Below are 18735 nucleotides of genomic sequence, written 5' to 3' on the forward strand. Positions count from 1 at the left end.
GCTCCCAATAGCGGGGGCTATTTAAACAAAAAAAACTGCAAAGGACATTTGAATAGCAGTGTTAATGATGAACAGGCACAGAGAATAATATCTTGAACTGCCAGAGCTCGTAACTTTTAACACACTGTTATGCCTTTCATTGCCGTTTCTAATAAGATAGTCATAAACTATGTTGTATATTTGTTGGTTAATGCAAGTAAATGTTTACACCGAGATACGAATAAGAGAGTGAGATAGATAACTATACCAAATAATCCAAAAGAGAAAACATCTACTTGAAAATTAAAAAGGAATTCCAAAAATAGTCAAGTTGGTCATTTTATCTTCTGTCTCTTTTCAGCCGATAGACGCCCACTGTAAGGCATAGGTCTCCTTAGAAGATCGCCAAGATGACCGGTACTGCGCAGTTCGCATTTAGCGACGTCGTTCCACTTAGTGGGGGCAAACTCACGCCAAATCTACAGGCTAGTGGACGCCACTCGAGAACCTTTCAGCCCCAACTGCCATCGGCATTGCCACTTCAGACATTAGCCAAATAAACAAAGCATTGAAGGCTTTAAAACCAACTTTAATTCATTAACAGTTTCTATACAAACTTACTTGAAATCGACAGTGTTACCAGAAGTAACAAACGTTTTACAAAATCCATTTTATCAATACGTCTATGATAACTAACTTGACTAAATGGAAAATGATGGGCAGCTTATTAATATAAGTACAATTTCCATTGTTATCCAACAACGCGTGTCGAATACGATAACAAGTAGTGATGTGTTTACATGTGTTAAAAAGTTTTTTTTGTAATGCACTATGAAATGAGTATTATATTTATTTTATTTTTGCCCAATTCGTCGTCGTTGTTTCAGGCCATAGACGCTCTTTTGAAGCCATATGCTAGCAAAGATATCTATGGATGATGATCGCAGTGTGGTATTATGGTACGCAGATGACGCTACTGCCAACCTTTGGAAACTTGTTCGTGAACAATGGCAATCCTATATGATCAATGCATAGTGTGAATTATATAAGACTGTATCCCGGGAATAAAACCCGCGACCTACGATAATCTTAGTCCAACACCGCTGGGCTGACGCTCCTCGATTGCATTTCTATAACTGAATCATCACATATTACAAGGTTTCTATTATTTATTAACCGCATTTTCGTTAATTGTTACTTTATTGTCTTTATGATTTCAGTTTTCCTTTTCTTATAGTTTTAATTGAGATAACTTCGTCACGACATAATTTGAGAACGACTTTTACAATTTCATTTTTTTATAACCATCCTTAATAGTGTTCTTAATGTTAAAATCGATAAGAAAGGAAAATTCCGCAGATGCTTAAAAGTTTAAAAAAAATGTAGTAACACAAATAAATCACAAGCAATAACACAAATAAATGCACACCAACATTTATTTGTGAAATTTATAATTTAATCAATAAATAAAGTGATCGCTCCGAAACATGTCAAATTTATTTTTTTTATTCTATTGGAAAGGTCAAAAGTTTCAGGCAGTATAATGTTTGTCAGGATTTGTATCATATTATGTATTCCATATCTTACATATTTATTTATTGCGTTGTTTCTTACGAAAACAAGGGGAATTAAAACAAAAAAAAACAAAACTTTAACTTTGCTTATAACTATAATAAGGGTTAAAACTCACCATACATGTTATCAAAACAGAAAAAAATATTTAATAAAAAGATTTTTAAAAGATAAAAGAATCCAAAGCGTTGTAAATAATAAAATAAAATTAGACAGCATATCTAAAAAAAATACGCTTGTCTGAAACGAAAAAATAATAGCTGTCCACAAAGAAAACGTAATGTAAAGTACATCACTAATCAAATCCTACGGTTAAAAAACGGACGTATTTTGTAAATAGTACGGAAATGATACTCATCGGCAATGGATAAAGATTTATAAACATTTGTAGAGATTAGGTAACAAAAAGGTAATAGTAACATAAATAATATCGACTCTAAACCAAAAATACTATCAATAAGATATACATGAATCCCTACAATATGGACTTAATTGTACTTAATCCCTTCATATTTATATACATATATAATATTTACATATATTCACTCAAGGTATGACATTCTTTTGATGTAAGGTACTGCTATCAAAAAGACAATTTATTGCAATTTGTTTTTTCGGTAACTTATCCATTTGTGCGCCGAGAATAATTATAATACGTATAATTAGTTTCGCTCCACTGTTTATGGATAAGAAAATCACTCCCGTTTAAAGTCATTCATTATTAAACGTTTTAAAACTTTTTTAAAACTTATAATAACTAACTCATAAAAGATACTATAGCAACATTTATGGTCCATATTTATTGGTCATCGGGATCCACCATACTCTCGTCATTTCATTTAGAAGTAAAAAACAGGAAAACTATATTTTTTGGGACAATGAAACTACGAGTGCCAGACCCCCGGCGGCAATGAAAAGAAGGTCAAATGAAACAGAATGAATTATCTTACACTACCAGTGACGATAAACAAGAGTAGTGACATTTATTTCGATTTTGTACAAAAAAAAAATATTCAAACATTAATTACACCTGTTGTACGTTTTGTTTTTAAAATCGATATTCCTAGAATTAAAGTAATAAAATATTTAGCGTTATTAAAATACGTATTATTGGTTTTGCACAAAAATCATTATTACTTAAAATTACAAAACAATTAAATTTACGATTAACATCTCATTTAAAATAAAAATACAATGATGTGTAATATATCGATATTCTTGCAATGTTTCGCTTACAGCATTCTGCGTCTTACATTGATGAATTCAGTTTTGACACTGACATGACAACGCGTATAACCTATAATTGAAACAATCATAACAATTGGAAATAAGCAAATTAAATAAATAAAAATGTTTTTCTTCTATATGCTTAGTATTTTTTCGCTCATACTTCAATTGGTTTTTGCAACATTGGCTATTGGTAAGTATTTAGATTAATTACTTCAAAAATATATTAGAATAAATTATTTATTATTTGTTTTCATTTAATACGTCTTATTGAAAATGAAAAAAAAAGAAAGTTAATGTTTTAAATACGATATACATACATAAAATCGCATCTATATTGCATCAAAGACTTTTTAGACCGTTACGTGCGAATATATTAGTTATATTTGCGTACAATATGTTGATCCAATTCCGATCACTTATAGGTGTTTTATCAAAATAATTGGTCTTACTTTAAAATACATAATGAATACTCATGTGAACTGAGACTATTTATATATATTAAGATAAATACATGTAAAAGATGATTAAAATTTAAATATAATGTGACCAAGAATTTCAAATTGAGTTTTAATGTGTTTCTAGATACCTATTTGATTATTTCCAAACAGATAAGATAAATTTGCATCTGTAATCCTGTTGTAGATCTGTGAATATATTTTTATAGTGTTTTATAGTCCTTCTTTGCTTTTAAGAGGCATGCTTAATTTTACAAGGTCTAACATGATGAATCCTTTGTTCTTTATTGCTTGTTGGAAGTGGCAGCTGGAGGAAAACTTGGCTCTTACTATTGATGGCCATTGGGGTTGAAAGATTCTTAAGCAGGAACCATAAGCTAGTAGACACTAATAGATGATTATCAAGGTCATGGGAAGCATTTGGACAAGGCTAATGCCTTGCAGTGGGCGTCAGCTGACATAATGATGCTGAAATTGTGGAGTTATCATGTCCTTAGGTGCCTTATTTGAAAATAACTATGAATGTCAAGGGACATGGGTCCTTGAATTAAGATATTGGCTTGAGCGGACACACCAATAAGCATCACTTGAGAGTTTTTAAGTAATTCCATTCTCTATGTTGTTTGGTTATCATTAACAGATTAAACCTATATGCTTATAGTGTGTGCAAATAACAGACACCAGTTAAGGTCTGTGAGCAATGGGAGGTGTGATCGACAAGATATACATGAGACATTGGAAAACAGACAGTTTGACTTTTGTGTCCCAAGCTGACAATTGTGTATGTTCACACTATTGCTTGTATTATTCTACAATGGTTGAATGGGTAATTGAGGAAATCACTTGTCTTCACTTACCTTCATCATCTATTCCGCCATATGATGTCTACTACTGGGCTTAGGTCTCACTTATATATACTATAACCATAAAGATTGTTTTTTAATTTTATTCTTTTATACATATTTTGAACAGCATGTATATAAATTCACTTGGGAGTCTGATCAATGAAGGTAAATGCTAATGCATTGCGAGGAGGCCTTCTTAAACATTCAACCTATGTTGTCGGCTCCAAGCACTATAAATGACCTTGTTAGCTATAATATGTTCAAATGTGTAATTATAAGGACCACATTGATATTATCAATTATATGGTGATGTGAAAATTCTATTTAAAATTCTGAAGGTTACAATGGTTATGGTTTATGTCATAAATAATATGACCGTTGTGGAGGATTCTCGTTTTTAAGAAATTCAAGCTTTTATTCTAAGGTTGCTTGTGATTAACCCTAATCAACTTGTAGCCGAGGTATTTAATAAATGGATCCTGGATATGTAAGGATGACAAGAATTTCATTCCGTCTAACACAGAATATATAATTTTCAGGTGCCGGACTTTATTATTTGGCAGAGCTGGTTGAAGAGTACACTGTCATGGCAAAGAATATAATCACATGGATGGTTATTGTAAGTTAACAATATTTATTATTGTGTTATAGTATTTTCGAATCTGTGAAATGTATTGTTTCTGTTGACTATATTGCTGCTGACTAGAAGGCCTTTGCAGCTTCATTAGAAGAGTTTGAAAACTTTATGAATAGCCAAATAACCCGATGCAAATTGAATGGAGACAAATTGAATGAGATGTAGTGTTGTATGTAAGTATGCCAAGGAGATATATGGATCCTATCTTGGATCACTCACACAGTTTTTGAACTATATGCTTCATGGATTTAGAGTCTTGTATGCTTGCATAAGTGTATTGTGTCATGGGTGGAGTCATAGCTGTGATCAGGTCTGCGGTGCCGGGAAGATGTGGTGTGATGAATGAAACTCTGAGATAGGATCAGGAAGGTCAATTTGTAAGTTGGGAACTTCAGGTTTAAGAGAAGAAAGTTTAAGAAAATGAGCCAATGTACATATTTTATAAATAATCCAGTAGTTTTTTCCAATGTAAACAATCAAATAACATATACAAGTGTAGATATTAGAGTCCAATCTAAATGTTTCAGATCACAGCCGGTATTCATATTGGTCTACTAATATTTGAAGAGTTGCCGCTTATTCTCAATTCCATGGGGCTTGTGCAGCAATTCCTGCACGGTCTGCTGCTCAAAGACTTTCCTGTGGTCAGACCGACTGGTTACGCTTTTATACTCGCCATACTCAATCTGATATCGCACCATTATGTGGCATTTAGGTACTTTGGGTTAGCCTTCTATCCATTTTCAGAGGTAAGTACATATTTATTGTAAATGGTTTTTAAAAATTTTTATGACAATTGGCTGAATGTTAGGTTACTTTTGTTTTCTTTTTTTTTAAGTTTAGGCACTCATTTATGACAGATGGCAATGGAGGGTTGTCAAAAAAGTATTGAAAACATATCGACACATTTTATTTGTAAAGTCTTTAATTAATAAGATGTAATAGAGCCCGTGTGTTTGCGGTGGCAGGACGCAGAGGACGCCTAGCCTAAAACCTATTTTAAAGTAGAGAAACGTGAAATCTATAGTATAATATATAATAATGAATACAAGTAGAATTTATTTAAAATTTGTATTAAGAACAGCGAGATGTGCTAGTTGTTGTTCAGTATGTGAATGAAAATGTATTGTATGTACATAAAACATTGCAATTTTTTCAGGATATGTGATATATGTAATCTAAATACCAGAAGCTAAAACTAATTTTGTGTATCTAAGAATCTATTTTATTGACTAAATCTTTTTATGGCCTTTTAATCTTTTAAAATATAATAACAGATAATATAGAATTCTTCCATTGCTATATTTAAAAAACTTGACAAAGAATGCTCATGTGCTAACAGTTGTTACACTGTAAATGACTTCATAGAAAATAAGCTAAGGACATCCTATGGCTGAATCCGGTGATGATAAGTTATTTTATAATGTTTTTAACTTTTTTTCTATAACATTTATATAACTGTCTACTCATTATTTTGACACCAATATACTACTGCGACCAAAAAGTAAGGTGAAATTGTCATTTTAAACTCCCAGGTGTTATGAGGGCAGACAATTATTTAGCTCAGGTTGCCAGGACTATCCATAAATTTTTCCAAGTCTGTCAAAGGTTTAATTATCTCCGAGTTACAAGTTTTAATTGGTTCCCAAATTACTCAATTTTTTGGCAAAAAGTATCAAAAACTCTACACATATCGTTGAGTAAACACCGTATACGCCTCATTTGGCTTCGTGCGACTTCTGGGTCTCAGCAAACTCATAAAGCCAATGTTTGGACCTTATTTTGACACGATCGGAGTTCTTTAAGGCTGTACCAGAAAAACACCATTCCGACTGTTTATAGGACTGAAAAAAGCGTTGGCAAAAGTGAATTGTATCAAACAGGGATAACCATAAAGGTTATGAAATCGATTTGGAAGAAAAAATAAATAATTTACATTTTGTGAACAAATCCAACATACTCTTTAGCCAGTTAGCCATTATACAAAAGATTAAAAATAATTGAACAATATTTATCATACATTGTTTATATTTACAGGTATTGGCATACTTCACGCTGTGTCTATGGACGGTGCCGTTTGCTTTGTTCATATCATTATCTGCCAATGATTATGTGTTGCCAGTTACCGGAGAAAAACAACATTTGTTGGGTAAATATTTATTTATTTTGTTGCTAAAGCATCCTAAACCCACCATTGGATGAAATTTAATTGTTTCTTCTTCTGTTATATTGATACTATATTGGCCAGCTCATCAGGAGTAAGGAGATCAATAGAAGAATGAATGTAACTGGTATAGTCCAGTAGATTAGTTATTATAAGTGGCAGTAGGCGGGGCCTTATAGCGCGCAGAACCTATTGCCACTGGTTTTAAGGTTTTGGAGTGAAGAACACGAACCGGCAAGCGCAGCATATGACATCCATCCGCAAGGTGGACAGAAGACCTTGAAGGAGACGCCTATGTCCAGCTGTAGATATCTTCCGATTAAAAGGTTAATGATGATGATGATGAAGAAAATTGGCATGAGATTTACAAATGACATAAAAAATGTTACCATAGTGAGATATTTCAGGGTTGGTATTTCAAAAGTAATGTAAAGTTGTTGTTGTTCTACAAAACAGAATGATTAAAAGAGGTGAATGCATAGCTAATTTACAATTAGCTACTCCTAGACTACCAAAAGATTTGAAGTTTTAACACCAATTTACAATCACCTTGTATAGAGTAATCATACTGAAATATGTTACATTAATTTATTTTTTCTATTGAAATGCGACAGGTCAATAACATATAGCAGTACAAAGTTTGCAGGAACAGATAGTAAATAATAATTAATTTTATTATGTAATCCGAATTTTTGAAAATTTTTTTTCTTTCTATTTTCAAGGGTATATATCAATTAAATTATGACAAGTGAGCTGAATTTACCTCGTTAAAGATTTTACACCTATGATCGATCATCCTGTATGCAGCCGGCATATATAACATTAAAAACTGTATTTAGTTTGATTCATAGAATCTGTGAAATCAATTTTAAAGTGATTTTAGTGGATAGAATAAAAAAAAACTTATTGTTTCAGGTGACAACAACGTAGTCACGGACTATTTGTCACCGAAATCGAAGCCATACAGCCTACTGTCCTTCTTCACCTTAGCCAAGGATTCAATTCTTCCTCAGCGAAGTAAGAAGGCGTTTTGAAGACAGCCTACTCATTGGATCTCTTATGGACTGAGAAGGGTTATAAAACGGGTTTATACGGTTTTGATCACATTTGTCATAATGACGTATATCATTTCTCTAATGTAATAATTGGAAAGGCAAAGGCATAGTGTACCATACAGCCAAATGGAACCAAGAATTTTGGCCACTATTACAAAACCAAAGTAACATAAGGCAGTATTAACATATTTGCAGGTTATGTAAACCTAACCTAAATATTAAAAAGACCTACAAATTTTTTTTATTCTGGTTTAAATTTTGTAATAAAAGTCATATTTCAGGATTATTTATAAATAATTTTGTATGTTATTGTAATACTGAATTATGGTTTGTATATAGCCATTTTGTTTCTCTCCTTTTTGTTCATAAATAAATTTATTTACGAATATGAAGAAGCAAAATAACAAATCATTGCAATATAACAGTTATGTCAGTGTTCGTCTGTGTGACCTTTTACTGTTAGGCAGTATGTTGTTATTGCTTAAATATTTGTTTCACGCGCGTATATATACGCTCTGATGATAGTAGCCAGTAAACATTTAGCGAATAATGATATCTTACATACTATAATGAAATTTATAAATTTATTTGATTAAATATAATTCAAATATAATAGTAAAATAACTTAATTTCATAAAATGGCAGGTCGAATTCATGTATCTACAAAGAGTCAGTTTGGTATTGTTTCTGCGGACAAAATTAGATTCGATATTATTTCCAAATATATCCAAGTATTACATTATTCAATTTTCTGAAATCTGAAAAACTTCATGTAAAAATATTCCCATAAATTAACGACAGGACGAAATATTTTAATAAAAAAATATTGTTTCTAATTTTAAAATAATAGCTATCCTATTTAATGGCAATTATAGCAAATTAATTTTAAGCTTAAAAACCTTTTAATTTTCATCACATCGACAGACAACATTCGGTATCACTATGGAGTAATTTTAAAAGAAATTTCCGCTACATTTCAAACCATGTACTCAAAAATATTACTACATCCAACTACAATATCTTGAAGATACGTAACAGATTTCTTTAATTTATTTTCGGGGTTTACCTCCTACCTGTTCGTCAGCTGATTTCGACCTGACGTTTATTTATGGGACATGAGAATAAATGTCACTTCTTTGATTCTTATTTGTTAATCAATTTCCACTCAATATATCGGTAACAAAGACTTTCGACTAATAGCGCCATATGTCTGTACAGTGATAAGTAAAAATTTTTCGAAATATATTTATTGATGAATTGTCAAAGTGTATCTATATTAATCATTATGTCAGCCAAGAGACAAGGCTGTAAGGTATAGGCCTCCACCAAACATTGCCACGATAGCCCAGTGACAGCCCGCGGCTTTGCCTATGTTGTTGGTCCTCCTAAAAGGACGGACAACTATATCTGTTTTTATAATTCGTTGTAAATTTAGACATCATAAGATTTTTTCTTTCATCGTTTATTATAGGAGGTAAATATATGTTATTTTCAACTCTCTTGAAATGTCATTGCTTAAACATTGTCATAGAATCGCCTAACTGTACATATATACATGTATATATAGGCTATTTCTTAATAAGATTTGCTAGTCAAATAAAAGACAACGTAATTTTATTATTATTTTAATTTTATTATTATTATAATATCAGAAATACATCATACATTATCTGTTATTTTAGAACAGCTAATATCTTTCATCGACGCCATCTTAATATCTATATTGGCTAACACAGATTATATTTTAATTTTCACTACAGATTCTTGCCTACGTTTTAAAAAAATTTCATACGTTTTATTTAAAATATTAAGTGTTAATTTACAACAATTACACTAATCGACGCTATTTTGTTAAATTATTGTCTACTATAGATTATATTTTACTTTTTCCCAGAGTGTTACTCGTCTAACTTTTAGAAATAAGGCAAATATAATTAATATTTTTGATGACAATTTAGAACAGCCGATAGCTTTTATCGCCGCCATCTTGTTAATTTTTGGCTACCACAGATTATATCATAATTTTGCATTACAGTCTCAATAAAATTAATTTCTTTAAAAATTAAATTAACATTTTTAATGTTATTCTTGTTGCTCTGATTGAAGCCATTTTGTTGGCTGAAATAGATTATATTTTACATGTTAAGTACAGTTTTAATGACTCGTCCAGGTTTGAAAATTTTGTAATAAAATTTAAATATTTTTAATTTAGAACAGCTGATTATTTTTATCGACGCCATCTTGTTAACTCTTAGTTACCATAGATAATATTTTAAATTTTTACTACAGAGTCCGAATGTCTTGTCTGTTTTTGGATTTATACTTTATGCATAAAAAAAATTAAGGAAATATTGATAAAATTTTGTTTTAAAATGCAAAAAAAATAACTACAAATTAATTATTGTATTAAATATGAATTGGTTTACATTAATTTACATATATATTCATACTGAACAATCATATACGTATTTTACAGTCGCAATATGTTGTAAAACCTCATTATTTGTTCCAAGATCAGGTTGTAATTATTGAGGGTGGACGAATATATGAGATGTTTGTGAAGAAAAGTCCTTAAAAATTATAATTCTGCATGACCTCAAATTTTTTATGATATTTCTTTTATTTATTGCCACGATTTGATAATACTTCTAGACCTTAGTTTCTGTCCACTGTTCTACCTACTATTGTGGTAAAGGAAAATGAAATAAAAATATTCTTTTCTTTGTTTTTTAATTAATATATGTACGTACATTGTAAATATATATTTAAAGTTGCAAAGAATTCTGTTTTTAAAATTACCTGTTAGTATTGTATTATTTATTGCTTCGTAGTTCGTGGAGTAAAGAGATATAATCACATACAGATAATTAATTCATTAAAGAATATGAATGGTAAATATTAATTGGGACATGGCTTCCTGACATCTTGTAATAAAATTATTGTAATGTTATTGGCATTTATGAGCAATTGTCGAGTTTTTGTCGCTTCTTCTCGTCGTACATTTAACTTCTGTGTGATGGTAGACTATATGTATATAAAAATATATATACCCCTCTGAAACGGCTTGACCGATTTTTATGAAATTTCTAGTTATAAGGGTTTTCTCCTAAGTTATAAGGGTGGCCCGTCAAAAAAAAATATTTTTTCAAAATTTTTAATATTTATTGTTATTGCATTTGGCATGAAAAATACATACAACCCTAAATTTTCACCCTTCTTCTATCAAACTATATTTTCAACCGTAATATTAGACCTTCAATAATTTTCTTATCTTAGCAGTCGGTAATTAATCAATTACTTATTAATAATACTACAGGCGACTTATTACTATTTTATTAATTAAATAAATAAATTACAAATAAAATGTGTAATAAAAGGTCGTCTAAAATAAAAAAGAAAGCAAAGGTAACCTAACTTTCAGCATTTATATATATATATATATATATATATATATAATAGGCTGTATGTGTGATATATATATATATAAATATATATATATATATATATGTTTCATTAAAGCCTGTAAGCGTGTTACCTACTTGAAATAATTAATTTAAAATTAATAAAAAAGATTACTCGTTTTATGCCATTGTCATTGTATGATACTAAAATAAACATATTCTCAATTTTTCATTTATATATGTTTTTCAAATGATAAAGATAATAAGTTAAAATATATGTAGAAGATATAAATTTATGTGCTAAATTTGAATTTTGAAAGTATGTCAAAACATTTATCCTTTCGACTCAAAATTCAATATGCAAAAATAATTCTATCTTATCGGATACTATATATGGTTTTGTTTCCTAGAAAATGTAACATATGAAATATATGATACTCTAACATTAAATAATTGTAAATATATATCATATCTTAATAAATACTCCTGATAGCACGTCCCGTTTGTAAATAGTGTATTAATTTAATTTTGTAAATGTGATGTATAAAGTAACTGTGTTCACAATTGTAGTTTTATTTTACCTATTTTTATAAAAAAATCGAAAACTGGTTTTCACTCGATATTAAGTGCCGAACGCATGTAACATTAGCATGTTACAAATGATTTTTTTTGATTCACCAGAAAAGATTTGATAGTAAGAATTATTAGCACAATAATTCTGTTATTATGATATATATGCGGCAGGACTAATGACATGGACAAATGTCAAGCCATCTGTTCACAAGTATCTCGTGTGCATCTTGTCAATCGCGCCCTCCCCCATATTAAAAGGGCTGGTACTTGAACTTACACTATAATCATCGCATGAGGTATGTTAGCGGCAGAACGGAGGAGCCGAAGATCAAGCCGTCTGTTTTTAAATGTCTCGTGTGCGTGTTGTCTATCATGCCTTCCCTTATCTAAAAGGTAACATACATTGGCGGTGATTATAGTGTGAGAAGATCCGTAGAACCAAAGTTACCGACGTAACTCGAAGAATTTCTCCACGAAAATGACAATGGTTAGGCACATCGCGCGTAAGACCAATGGCTGTTGAGAATGAAAGATTCTCGAGACCAGGAGCCTGGGTAAGACCACGCTAGGTGGACCATCGACCTAGTTAAGATCACGGGAAACTGCTAGATGCGGGCGGCGCAAGATCAGCGATCTTTGAGGGGACCTATCCTTTAGCCAGTTCCTTACCGCATGCAGTATAGTCACTGCATGCGGTAAGACAGGGAGGTAGACAAACATTAAGCCGTCTGTTCTTAAATATCACATGTGCGTCTTGTCTACCGCGCCATCACTCACATACCTCAAGTGACTAGCTCTTCCATGCACACAATTGCAACGACATTCATAGTTTGACAAATATAAACGTATCGGATGACGTATATGAGAGTGACGTTTGTGAAAGTGGTTTTGGACCTGGCCAGTTTAAAAATAATATTTAAAAAATAGAACTACAAATATCTTCCGGTACACGATTCTTATATATATTTTCAGAAATTTTGTGCCAAAATAACATTTTGAATTTGTTGAAGTTATGATTTTTTTGTGACGATAATAAACAGCCAGTAATAATTAGGTCGACTTTTCAGCCCATAGACGACCACTGTATTGCATAGGCCTCTCTGAAAAATATTTGTTGACTTCGAAATATAGTTGTGATAAAGGTTAAAAATAAAAAATAACTGTTGTTTCTAAATTTATATATTATTTACCGATAATAAATATGGACTTCGAAACAGTTGAGTGAAGAGATAATTACGCTTGTCATGTTAACATTTATGGGTGTTCTTGAAAAAGTATTTTGAGAGTCTGTCTCTCACGTAGATTTTATGGAGCGAATACGGTCCAAACACTTCTTTCTAAGGAGAGAAGTAGCTTTGTAATGTCACGATCATTTTCTTTGGTCATTTACCCATCTGTCATCATTTGGGGAATCCCCGTACGTAGTTTAACAGCCCATGGTAATTCGTCGTATGGAATGTTAGTTTGTGAATGTTACACACGAACTACGGCAGCGAGAATGTCACTAAATTTAAGAAAATTTGTGAAATACATAGCATTAGAAATTAAAATAGGCTTGTTCATTCTCCAGGCTTCATTATTTTGTAATTCTTGTAGGCAACTGTGTACGGTATTATAATACACTTTCATATGTCTCTAAATTATTTTTTTATTATAATAGGTGGCGCAAAAGTAATGTCATAATGTGAACGTGACTTAACTTTTACAAATGGCGCCAATTGTCACTGCGCGTTGACATTTATGATGTATATTTTAGTCGATGTATAGTAATGTCATCAATTTTACACTTTTAAATATGGCTGCCGGTTCAAATTATGATATTAGTTTTACACTGCCTGTTATTTAAGAAGTTGGTTGAACAAAAACTTGTAAAAATGTCGTATTGTAATGTAAAGGATTTTTAAGTGATAATAAATCATAGAAATTAATTGCTACATCATTTTATTAAGGATGTTGTAAGTGACAACAAAAAACCAATCCAACCATTTTGTTGTGGTCTGTATTAACAATCACCTCAAGAGCATGAGCGCCGCCGCGAGCGTGATGGTGAACTAACGGAACAGAGCGGCCACGAGTATATATAAAGCGCGGTACATCTTTTTCGGTAACACCAGCTATGTTCATGCTGAAACATCATTATGTCTACATTTTCTCGTCGTCATAATGAAATTTGGTTCAATAACAGTTCATCATCTGACAATGACTTCATCATTCTCTCTCTTGAAGATCATCACGACCAGTCCTCGCTGACCGATATAGCAACGCAACGTCTTGCATCCACCGACCTTCGCTATGCAATCAGTCTATCTAGTGTGGCGCCTACCAACTAATAGTCTGTAAAATCACTGAGATCCCTCTTTCGCAATAGAATGATGCACCCTCAAATGCAATTTTAAACTAGTAACCTGTACAAAAGCCTTGCCGCATTCAGAACATGCGTATCGTTTATCATTTGTATGTATTCTTCTATGATACTCCAGAGTCTTCTTTCTCTGAAAGCTCTTCTTGCAGTATTCACATTGGTACGGCCTGGTATCATCATGTTTCACCATATGCCGCTTCAGCAATTCCTTACTAAAGACTTTAAATCCGCATATCTCACATCCCACCGACTTTTCCTTCAAATGAACCCTTGACGTATGCTGAACTAGTGCACTTTTAGTCGTGAAAACCTTCGAACAAAGTTCACAGGCAAATTGAGAACTTTTAACGTCATGAACCAAAGCTAGATGTCGCTTCTTCAAATATCTACTTGCTAATATTTCTGGACACTTCGGACATCTCAATTTGTCCGATCTATGAACCTTCATATAGTGGTTGGATAGTGCATAATTAGATGAGAAGGTTTTATCGCATTTATCGCAATGAGAGCTTGTGTTTGAATGTACGTTTTTCACGTGGCTGTCTACGTTCGCTTTCGCCACGAAGCCCTGGCCACAGATCTCGCAGAGGAACGTACTCGCTTTATTATGATACTTGTGAACGTGGGCTAATAGAGGACCAAAGAATCGAAACTGTGCTCCGCAATCGATACACGACATGCCCTCGTCAGATAATCTAAAACATAGGAGGTCTCTACTAATTTCTCTATCTACCCACATATCATGACCATCCGCAACGTGGATTAAGAAGTCTTCCAATGTTTCCATTGCTTTTGGACACTTAATACATGCAATTTCAGAAATATCTAACTTAATTCTAGTCTGACCCACGATACTCCGGATAAGCTTCCTCAACTTGGCTCCTTTATGTTCTTCCCTCGTGTGTTGTTTTAGTTTCAAGCTATCTATAAAGTCACGGCAGCAGTAAAAGCACATATATTTGTTGCCGCACCATCTAAACGGCATTATGGTAGAATATTCTAGAATTATCGCGAGAAGTTTCGCCAGCTCGTCCTTCCTTCTCTTCTCTGCTAGACGGTCATCTATTAGTAACATTGGATTGAACGATGGTTCATCTGTAAAATAGAAATTCAAATTAATGTTCCAATATGAACAATGAATTAAATTGAAGGTAGCATCTTGAATGAAAGTTTAAACCAACTCTTACTACCCTGAATTGAGTCAGTTTTGGTGCCTGCTTTTATCTATAGAAACGGAAGTTTCGTATTTACGAGTATTTATAGTTGTGACCCTAAACTTTATTCAGAGATTATGTAGTTGACAATAGTTCGAAGTGGTGTCATACCATCATGATATAACCACGAGGGTTTTGTTGAAGCGTAAACAACGAATATTCTGGAACGATCTATTCAAAATAGAACAGCCAATTACGGTTTAGGAGTCTTCAAAAATGTATAGGTTTCATCTAGGCACGCATGTATCATCGTAGACCACCTCATCGCTTAGCATCAAGTGAAACAGAGTTCAAATACTTCCGCTATAAACGATAAAAGAAAAAAGAATAGCGCAGTGGATTGTGATAAAAAGTTATCACAGTCCCACATCCCACGCAGAGGGCAACCACCGAGGGGTTTTAATGGGTAGGAACAACACATGTCTCCCCCCTGTTCTCTCAATGACAGGATATATTGAAAGTTTGGGTAAGAAATTTTTCTATACTAAAAAAAAGTTAACAATGAATCTGACAGAATGCTAGAAAATTGTCGCTCGCTAGGCTGGTGCAGTTTAAATTGCAAGCAAAGTTGAAATTTTGCTCCAAATAATAATATCATTAAATAAAATCGAAGCAAAACTTGACACATTTTATATATTTCTGGTACGGAGTAGTTTTTCAAAACAATATATTTCCAGTTAAACGTTTTCGTAGTTCGTAAAATAGATACACAAGTAAGACAGGGACTAATATATAGCTACTTCTGCTATGCAGCAGTAATCGTGCAATGAAGTGCACCGCCCGCCAGCCCGCTGATATATGCGCGTGCGGTGAACAATGCGAAACACAACTACCACCGTTAATCTAAAACTAAACCCCACAGCGTTTGAATCCGCTTATTATTGTTTCTGGTTTCAAACAAATTTCAAAACATTTTTGCAATTCTTTAGCAAAATCTGTACGTGTAAGCTTTCTATTGTTATTTGCATTAAAATCTTGGATTATATCTCTCCAAGTTTCTTCCATTGGTTTGAATACTGCGTGAGGTTGAGTTGTATTTGGAGGTAGGTATATTATCACAATATCAATTTCCTTACAAAATTTCGTCAAATGTATTAAGTATGAAGTGCGACAGTGTATAAATACATTTAAAAAACTTTTAAGTTAAACGGTTTTTTGATACCCATACTGTGGTGGTTGTAGAAAAATATGTACCTAGTCCGCCATATTGGAACGGCGTCCATCTTGAATTTTAAATTTTGACATAATCATCGGGTTTTACTAGTGTAGACCTTTCATTTGATACCCATATTGAGGGGGTTAAGCAAAAATATGTAATCCGCCATTTTGTATCGGCGGTCATCTAAGATTTATGTTATTGATTTTATTATATTGTTATGTCGTCTAAATTAAATGTATGTACCAAATTTCAGATCAATCTGACAACGGTGCTTAAAATTTAATTTCTAATTTTGACCTAAATAAACAAATTCCGTACGGGTCGAACTAAATAAAACCGTTTAAAAAATCACGCTACGGGTAGAGTCACTTGATTTTCTATAAGCCAAGGGTGAAATACGTTTGAAATAACACAGATACTGTATCTAATTGTTGTTTAGTTACTAGAAATCCAGATTTATCAAGATCAAAAATACAATCTACGACTTGTTTCTCTTCATTGACATTTAATATTGGTTGAACACCACAGTTATTATTGCAATATGTTCCATCTCTTTTGTTCTTTAACGTCGTGTCTGGTACACGAATCTGACGTAATGCTTGGTAAACACTCGTACCTTTTCCAATAGACTTCAAAGCAGAAGCTAGATTCGAGTCTGTATATATTTTGCGTTTCCACTTTTTCATAATTTCTGCAAGAGATAGAGACAAAACATTAACTAAAACTGGACTAATCAGACCAGATTTGAATGATGTCAACAAGAAATAGTCCTGTTATCCTCACTGGTTGTTGAAAGTCACGTAAGAACGTTTCATATTACTGGCCACTGCGACCGCAATGCTTTTTGTTATCTTTCTTGCGCGTTCGAATTTCAATTCAAACGTGGATTTAAATTCGAACGCTGTCAGTAAAGTGACAGCAGTCGTTGCATTTAGGTCGATTTTAAGGGACAAAGACATACAATGGTAGTCTGTCACACGACTGAGAAAACGTCACATAGATAGTGTGGGACAGAGATAATGCTCTACGAAGGCGAAATTAGCCGATTGTCTCCTTCCAAAGGTCGATGTGCAATATTTATCGCCGGGTACCGTGTGCCTGTCCACCGCACAAAAACGGTTTGAGTGACAAATGATACTATATCAGTTCTTATATCTTGTTTATTCGAATCTTAAATTATGAAATCAAATGTTAATCCTAAATAACTATGTTTTCTGATGTATATTAACATAATGTTGCTTCATAGTTTTCTTCGTTTTAAACGTCTTATCGCAGGACGGACAATGTATGTCTCTGACCGAACTGTGTTTAAGCATATGCTTCTGGAGAGCATATACGCCAAAGCATTTCCATCCACATATACTGCACTCCTCATTCTTCTCCCTTAAATGAGTTTCTCTGAAATGTCTCAACATCGTGCTTTTGAAAACGAACGTGCGTGGACAGGACTGACATCTCACCATCTCTCTATCTCCATGCACCGTCATCGTGTGATGAGCCCGTTTGTACTGCGTCTCGAACATCTCCAGACAAGATGCGCACTTGTACTTCTTTCCATGCACCTTCTGCATATGCGTCCTTATTTTCGTGTACTGCAATTTCACATTACACTGAGAGCACTTCATTCCTCCACTGTGTTCAGAACGGATGTGAAGTCTAAGGTAGTATGTACTACTGTAGTTCTGTCCGCATATATCACATAGTACATCTGTGCTTTTCTTGTGATCTCTATACATGTGAACCAGTACATGACTGAATGTATCATATTTTCTATCACACTTAACGCAATAGACGTGTGTATCGTCGAATTTGAATCCATTTATATATCGATCTATATTTGTATTGATTTTGACGTCATGTTTATTTATCAGATGATTGGTTAGTTCTTCGATATCTGGAGTAAAGTCTCTGCATAGTGCACAAGCGATATCTGTTACATCTACATTGACGGTTGACTCCCAATGATTTTTCAAGGCTTCATCTAAATCTGTTTTGATGTTGTGGTTTGTTTGATGAGTTTTCCATTCTTTAGGTGTTTCGAAGACTTCCTGACAGAAGAAACATTTGTAGAATTTCCTGATCCATCTGA

General features: G+C 32.8%; 2 protein-coding genes across 3 annotated transcripts in view; one reads left to right on the plus strand and one right to left on the minus strand.

Moving 5' to 3' along the window:
- Positions 1-2838: 2838 nt before the first annotated feature.
- LOC137926164 (protein TEX261) lies at positions 2839-8271 on the plus strand. The gene is made up of 5 exons (XM_068769724.1): positions 2839-2971; positions 4621-4700; positions 5246-5467; positions 6756-6867; positions 7798-8271. The coding sequence occupies exons 1-5, from the start codon at positions 2902-2904 to the stop codon at positions 7914-7916; spliced, it is 603 nt and encodes a 200-aa protein (XP_068625825.1). The 5' UTR covers positions 2839-2901; the 3' UTR covers positions 7917-8271.
- Positions 8272-14189: 5918 nt separating this feature from the next.
- The window catches only part of LOC137926153 (PR domain zinc finger protein 5-like), a 36909-nt gene continuing 32363 nt past the window's right edge, over positions 14190-18735 (minus strand). The window contains exon 5 of one of the 2 annotated variants that reach the window (XM_068769694.1): positions 14190-15368. In XM_068769694.1, coding sequence (XP_068625795.1) covers positions 14254-15368 — 1115 coding nt within the window. In that variant the 3' untranslated portion in view covers positions 14190-14253. The remainder of the gene's footprint in view (positions 15369-18735) is intronic. The other variant, XM_068769695.1, reaches the window with a different exon arrangement.

Source organism: Battus philenor, unplaced genomic scaffold (genome assembly GCF_028537555.1).
Source record: "Battus philenor isolate CCGP_79_NKW_IND1 unplaced genomic scaffold, ilBatPhil1.0.hap1 SCAF_29, whole genome shotgun sequence".
NCBI lineage: Eukaryota > Metazoa > Arthropoda > Insecta > Lepidoptera > Papilionidae > Battus > Battus philenor.